Consider the following 7,887-nt stretch of genomic DNA (forward strand, 5'->3'; position numbering starts at 1 on the left):
GCACATGTCGAATATCTATTGGTCTTTTGTATGTCTTCTTGGGAGAAGTGTACCTCAAAGGAAAGGGAAGTAAAGGCAAAAATAAGTGAATGGAACTATATCAAACTAAAAAGCTTCGATAGGAGGAGATATTTGAAAACAGTTGCTCTCTGATAAGGGGTTAATATCCAAAATATATCAAGAAACTCATGCAACTCAACAACAACAAAACAATCAGTTAAAAAATGGTCAGAAGACTTGAACAGACACTAAATCTTTAATTCTTGATCCAGTTATTTTCAGATTATTCCTTGACAGTGAATTAGCTCTTAACGATCTTATCCATATTGTTCACTAGCTTCCATTTTTTCCAAGAAGGATTTCTTTATTTCTTGCCAACATGAGCAACTTCTATGGAATTTTATATGCAATTATAAATAGAACTTTTAGACATTTGTGTATTATAACTATATGTAAGTGTACTTTGAATAGTGAAGGAAAATAGCTGAGTTTTGGTGATATTAAACATACATATCTTTCCAAATTGTTTAATTATTCTATGGGGTGGCAGATGACTTTCGTTGTTTTATTATAGCTTTAGTTTATCTTTAAGAGTAGAGAGGAAGAGAGATACAATTTACCCATGTAGGTAAATATGTTTCTTTAGTTTAATAGAATACCTTTGAGGTTTTTAGCACAATTTAAGAGTTGTAGTCAAATTGGCATTTAGTAATAACTTAATATACATTAGCCTACAGTTTCTTGGGATTTTTATTTGTTATTCTATGATTGTGTTCAGGTCCCCAAGACTACCTCCACAACTGGTGATTTGCTAGAAGGATTCACAAAACCTAGCATATAGTGGTACTCATGCCAAATATTTATTATAGTGAAAGGAGATATATATCTATATCTATATAGATAGATGATTGATAGATGATAGATAGATAGATAGATAGATAGATACGGCTAAGTGACTGACTGTACATCTGTTCAACTGTCCAACCGACTGATTGGCCAGCACATATGACATGCACTGGCAATTTAAAAATAAACATTGACTTGTGCATGCGTGATACATATAAAGCTCTCGCTGGCGCCAATCGCAAGTGACGCCAGAATGTATCTGAAGACCAACTATTGGCATAATGTACCTCTGAAGCTGAAAGAAAGCGTGTTGTTGATAGAATATGTCTGAAGACCAACTATTTTGACATGTAATTTTTTGCAGTAATGTAATTACCGCACGAATTTTTCTTCTAATTTATTTCTTTTCATTGTGCACAAATCTGTGCACCGGGCCGTGTGTGTGTGTGTGTGTGTGTGTGTGTGTGCGTGTGTGTGTGCCTAAGTGACCATTAGGACAGAACAACCAGACGACCAGCCAGTAGCTGTAAAGTGCACTGACCCATACCTTACTGCCGGCGCCCTGACAGCCCCAAATCTGATTCACCTAAACCCCAGACCCAGACATGAGGGAGAAGGGAGCCCGATTCCTCGCAGAATCAGTCGTTGGTTAGCTTGTTGCTGGGGCCAACCTCCTGCTGTCCCTCCCCCTGGCTGGCCACCCACCTCTCCCCCCCACATCAGCCCCAATTGCCAGCCAGGCCGAGGGACCCCACCTGTGCACAAATTAGTGTGCCAGGCCTCTAGTATATAATAAAATCAACAGTGGGAAAGACACAGGGTTAACTCTGGGGGAAAACCACACAAGAGTATTCTCCCATTGGAGTCACAGGGACACGTTTAATTTCTCCAGTAATGAATTGTGACAGCACGTGAAATGTCTAAAGAAGCAGCTTCTGAGAGCCTCAGATTATCGTTTAAAGCCAGGGTTTCTTGGTGGCTAGTCACATAGATTGCTAATCATATAGTACCTACCAGGATTCTAAACTCCCAGAAGGAAAGCAGCAGTTTAGCATAACCCACAGTGTTGCCACAAACAGTTTAGAAATAGCCAGTCTTATCAGGGAATAATGAGAACCCTCCTGAAACCCGAGATCCCAGATAACCAACTAAAGGCCAGCCTTTCAAGCAGGCCTTTCAAAGGATAGTGTCAGACCTGTTGGGTTTACTGTTTTTCTGCACAGTGGTGATTGTACTTTATACAACATTTTAAAAATTATCATTGATATGATCATCTCAGAGGAATTTGGTCTGTTAGAAGATTTTGTTGAAGACTCACGTATTATTTGGAAACAGCCCAAGTGTCCATCCGTAGATGAATGGATAAAAAAGCTGTGGTACATATTTACATAATGGAATACTACTCACCTGTAAAAAGAAGAAAATCTTACCCTTTCTGACAGCATAGTCGACCTGGAGAGCATTATGCTAAGTGAAATAAGCCAGTCAGAGAAAGACAAGTACCATATGTGGACTCTAATGAACAAAGTGAATTAAGTGACAGACTCATAGATAGAGAACACGCTGAGGGGAGTGTGGGGGGAATGGAGGGGTTGGAAGGAAAAAAAGGAATTTATGGACTCCTGCAACTGGTGATTGCCAGGGAAGCAGGAGTGGAGGGGCAGGGGAAGGTGGAGGAGGGTATTGGGGGATAAATGGTAGTGGAAGGAGACTTTACTTGGGGTAGTGAGCACTACAATAAATTGTACAGATGATGTGTTGTCAGTTTGTGCACCTGAAACCTGTAAAGTGGGACTTGTAAGGAACATGTGTTACCCTTCTAGTAACTTTATAAGAAAGTTTTATGTTGAATACATTTTGTTCAGACTCTTACACTTTTAAGAGCAATAATATTTTATGAATCATAAAACAGGTTTTGTGCTACATTTAGTGCAACTCCTAAAGATGCTATTAACAATATTTAATAGGTACCTAAGATAATTTTACAGTTGGTTATTGCAGAAAATGAGAGTTTTGAGAATTTTCTTTGATGTTAAGTTTTTGAGCTCTACACTTACGATAGTCAAATTCTATATATACTGATGGGGAAAATATTACTGGACTTAATTATGGAGGTTTTGGAAAAAAGCATCAGTAATTATAGTACTTTTTTCCTCAAAATACTAAAATTGAAACAAAGAGGTAAGACTAGATTTCTTTATTAGATTTAAAAGTAAAGTAAGTGGCTATTTTACTTCTTTTTTTTTTTTTACTATTCTTGTTATGTGATATATACCACTCTATCAGTGACTAATGTGTTGGATGTGAGGCAATTACAGTGAAAATTTAAGGGACTAGACCAATTATATTTAAATTCTTATTGAAAATTTATATTCTTCATGAGATTTAATGTTATGAAGTTTGTTTTGAAATTATGTATGTTTAAGAATTTATTATATAGTCTTTTCAAAATTTAGGCAGTACTTTTTTCATTATTTATAAAAATTAGCCTGCAGTTTTAAAATGTAAATAATTTATAATAATGAAGTGGTCCTACTTCAAAAAAAGACATTTACATTATATATTATGATTATAATAATTATGTTAAATTATATTCTTTTAATGTTATTTAAACTTAATTTTCAGGTCCTAATCTACCCATGGCAACAGTTGACATTAAAAATCCAGAAATCACAACCAATAGATTTTATGGTCCACAAGTCAGCAACATCTCCCATACCAAAGAAAAGAAAAAAGGAAAAGCTAAAAAGAAGAGATTAACCAAGGCAGATATTGGAACACCAAGCAATTTCCAGTAAGACAGTTCTTTTGTTGCTTTTATCTTTATTTTTTATTTAGTCATTATGACTAGGTTTTTAACTTGTTATAAAATTTATCACTTGCATACCTTTTAGTTACAGATTTTGCTGGAGTTTTCTGTTTGTTTGTTTTTTAAGATGACTTTCTGTGAATCTTATAGTTTATTTTACCTTTTCATTCATTAGAAAAAAAATTAGGTAAAGTTTCTTTAATTGTTGGACATAAAGATGATTTCTCACTTTTTTCTATAAAAAGTGGTATTTGGCAGTTCCTTAGAGGCATTGTCCTAATCTATTTGCAGTGCAGTAACAAAATACCATAGACTGGGTGGCTTATAAACAATAGAAATTTATTTCTTACAGTTTTGGAGACTGGAAAGTTGAAGATAAGGCACAGGCAACATTTGGTGTCTGGTGACATCCCACTTCCTGGTTCATAGATAGCTGTTTTCTTGTTGTGTCCTCACATGTTAGGAAAGGGTAAAGGAGCTCTCTGGGGCCTCTTTTTTAAGGGCAATAATCGCATTCATGACTTAATCACTTCCTAAAATTCTCGCTTCTAGATACTGTCACATTGGGGATTGGGTTTTAACATCTATGAATTTTCAGGAGGCACAAATAGTCTGTAGCAGGCATTATTTTATTAGCTCATTACAAAATTCCTTTCCTCTCATGTATATAAATAAAAGCCTAAGCAACCGGTCGCTATGACATGCACTGACCACCAGGGGACAAATGCTCAACGCACAGGATCAGGCTCCCTCCGGGGATCGGGCTCCCTCCTGTCTGGGTTGGGTCACAAATGCTCAACACACAGCATCAGGCTCCCTCCTGTCGGGATCAGGCCTGCGGGGATCGGGCTCCCTCCTGTCTGGGTTGGGTCTTTGGGGATTGGGCTGAAACCGGCTATTCGACATCTTCCAAGGGGGCCTGGATTGCAAGAGGATGCAGGCAGGCCTCTAGTATATATATAATGCTTGTATTAATATTCTAGTTTGACAATTAAGGAAATGAATGCTCAGAAAGATCGTGCGAAAATGTTAAGACTCATTTAGTAACAGAGCCTGGGCTAGAATACTCTTCTCCTACCTACTTACGTAGTTTTTCCCTGATTATCGTTATATCTATGAGAACTGTTAGTTAAGGCCAATAATTCAGTGGGTATATTGGATTTCATATATATCTTGGTGTTAATGCCCTTTGTGTATTTTTTCCCCCATCTTCTACTTTAGACACATTGGACATGTTGGTTGGGATCCAAATACTGGCTTTGATGTAAGTGTCTTTTCAAGCCATAAACATTACTCTAACTATGTGGGAATATTTATGGCCTATATTTGAATTTTTGTTTTTATTATTTATTTTTGTGAATTTTAGTGTTTATTTGAATGTGCTGTGTTTATATACACATCACTAGGTGTGAAACCATAGTATTGTTCTGTAATTCATGGCTAAGTCTCTAAAGAGAAAATTTTTGTATACCTTGACTTTATTCTACTGTATAAGTAAAATCCTTGTGTTTTGAAAGCAAAGAGAAGAAAGTTATTTCTGCTCAATAATTATTTCAGGGAAATAAATACATGCCAAATTTTTGGAAAGTACTGTAATCAAATTCTGAATATTCAGTTGTTGAATGATATAGGTCTTTTCATTCTATTATTTTTGGCAATTTCATCATTCATTAATTTGCAGCACTGTGAGCAAGATAGGTGAAACTTCAGGCAAAAAAAAAGGTGTTTAATATTTTATCTCTACTTTGGTTATCTAAGTAATAGGTATTTCACGTTTGACAGTCAGGATTTGTAAAAATTAATTTGAAAAGTATTTCTGATTGAGGTTAAAAATCCTTTTGGTTGTTTTGTTAAAGCTACAATGTTAACTCCATAAGTGTTGAGTGCCTTTTTGTGTTGGACACTGTACAGGGTGTTTGGGATTCTCAAATTTGCAAGTTGATTTGTATTTTTTTGTAGTTATAACTAAATCTTATTTAGGATAATGTAGTATAGGTGAGCATTAAATATGTCTGAATCATGAATGGGAAAATATAAAGATATAGTCTGTCTCTGGCCTCAGAAATTTTATAGTCTAGTGTGGAAACAGATATGTAAACAGGTATTCAGTCATAATTATTATTGTGGGAACACAATGCTAGTTCCACTGAAACTAGTATGATGCTAATTTATCTATAATACAAAACTATTAATTTAAAAAATCTAATTGACATTACCTGTTTTTGAAGGCAAGGAACAAAAAAGAGATGGAGATAAAATATAAAATCAATTCTTTTAAAAATATATATATATTTATTGATTTCAAAAAGGAAGGCAGAGAGAGAAAGAAATAGAAACATCATTGATCTGCTGCCTCCTCCACGCCCTCTACTGGAGATGGAACCTGTGACCTCCTGGTTTATAGGTCAGTGCTCAACCACTGAGCCACACCAGACAGGCTAAAATCAATTCTTTTTGTATTATTTTTTTAATAAGAAAGTTTATTTAGCATATAAACAATATAACCATATTAAAAGTTTATGAACTTAAAATAATTTCATAAATAGTACAGATGAGAATTAAATATTATGCTTGTTTTTAAAAATTGGGAGAGATTTTATTAGTTATTTTATCTGTTATAGCTGAATAATTTGGATCCAGAATTGAAGAATCTTTTTGATATGTGTGGAATCTCAGAGGCACAACTTAAAGACAGAGAAACATCAAAAGTCATATATGACTTTATTGAAAAAACAGGAGGTGTTGAAGCTGTTAAAAATGAACTACGAAGGCAAGGTAACTTTTATTTCTATTTAGGAATCCTGGTCTATTTGTTCTTTTGAATCTTTAGGTTAATTTCTTGAAAGACAACTACACACATTAATGTGAACCTTCCTTAAGCAAATATTTGAGTTTATTCATAACTAGTTTGGCCCAGTGTACTATGTTTTACATTATTTTGGTAGAACAAAAAAGCTTGACAAAGTTTTGCTTATTATAAAGATGTCTTATATTAAATTATGAAAATTCATACAGAATCTTCTGGCTATTCTATTTTAGAATAAAAATGTATGATTACCTAATATTTTACTTAATCTTAGAAGTCGTTAAAATTGTTTTTATTACAATACAGAACTATTCATTTAAATACAATCACTACCTAACCAATAAAGTATAAGGATATTCAGGATATAAATAACAAAAATATTTCTATTTATTTTTAAATACAAACTTTTTTCTTAAAAGGTATAAAATTTGTCTTTTGATACCTGAATGCACAAGTAATTTGCAACCTTTTAAGATCAAAGCACCAGTATTTTAGTTGTATTTTAATAACTATCACAATAAAATGCAAAGGCAGTAACTCTAAATTTTCCAGTATGGCAGCCATTTCTTTGCTACCTTATTTATTTGGTGCTGCTTTTCTTCTTTGTTTTTGCATACTCATAATAAAGTTTAGCAAAGTGAAAAGCTCTAGTTAATCAAATTATTCTTCTGAAGAATTTACCTGTCATTTTAACTTAGGTGTTTGACTTACCTGAATTTTTAACCAGTAATGTTCATTTAATCTTTCATTCGTTCATTCATTCATTCATATATTCAGTAAATAAGATACCACCACTATTCTCAGGATACTAAAATATAAAGATACAGTCTGTCTCTCGCCTCAGAAATTTTATAGTCTAGTGTGGAAACAGATATGTAAACAGGTATTCAGTCATAATGACTATTGTGGAAACACAATGCTAGTTTCACTGAAACTAGTATGATGCTAATTTATCTTTGTTAAATAATTACATTTCCAGTTTCTGTAGAGTTTTAATAAAACGTTGTGAGCCACTGTACCATTGTTATAAATGCTCCCAGAGTAAGTCAGGGTTACTAGCAGTGTACAGATGATGGGAAGTCTTGAGGACCCTTGTGTGTTCCTTGACTCTCTTTGTTCACTGTTACCACAGACCCTCACCTTATACCTCCAAATGGTTCTCAGGGTCTCTGAGCTCTCTGAATTTATAAGAATAAAGTATTGTTGACATTTATTAGACCACCCGTACTACAACCCTTTCACCTGAATTCCTGTAACTAAGAGTTTACTATGTTAACTTGATTGGGTTTGTTTGTGTTTTTAAACTTTATTACTGCTTGTAATTTTAGCTGATTTTAAAACATTAAAATAAGCCAGGCTTTCAGTCAATTAAATGACCTAAAACAAACAAAAAAAAGACACAGGCATTAAAAAAAAAATGTTGGGA

General features: G+C 34.1%; 1 protein-coding gene across 1 annotated transcript in view; it reads left to right on the top strand.

The window, feature by feature from the left end:
- WASL (Wiskott-Aldrich syndrome-like) overlaps positions 1–7,887 on the top strand; it is a 39,997-nt gene that overhangs the window by 11,396 nt on the left and 20,714 nt on the right. Inside the window, exons 4-6 of the mRNA XM_015561759.1 lie at positions 3,472–3,640; positions 4,877–4,919; positions 6,277–6,430. Of these exons, the coding sequence (XP_015417245.1) occupies positions 3,472–3,640; positions 4,877–4,919; positions 6,277–6,430 (366 nt within the window). The remainder of the gene's footprint in view (positions 1–3,471; positions 3,641–4,876; positions 4,920–6,276; positions 6,431–7,887) is intronic.

The sequence above is a fragment of the Myotis davidii genome, unplaced genomic scaffold, assembly GCF_000327345.1.
Source record: "Myotis davidii unplaced genomic scaffold, ASM32734v1 scaffold997, whole genome shotgun sequence".
Taxonomy (NCBI): Eukaryota; Metazoa; Chordata; class Mammalia; order Chiroptera; family Vespertilionidae; genus Myotis; species Myotis davidii.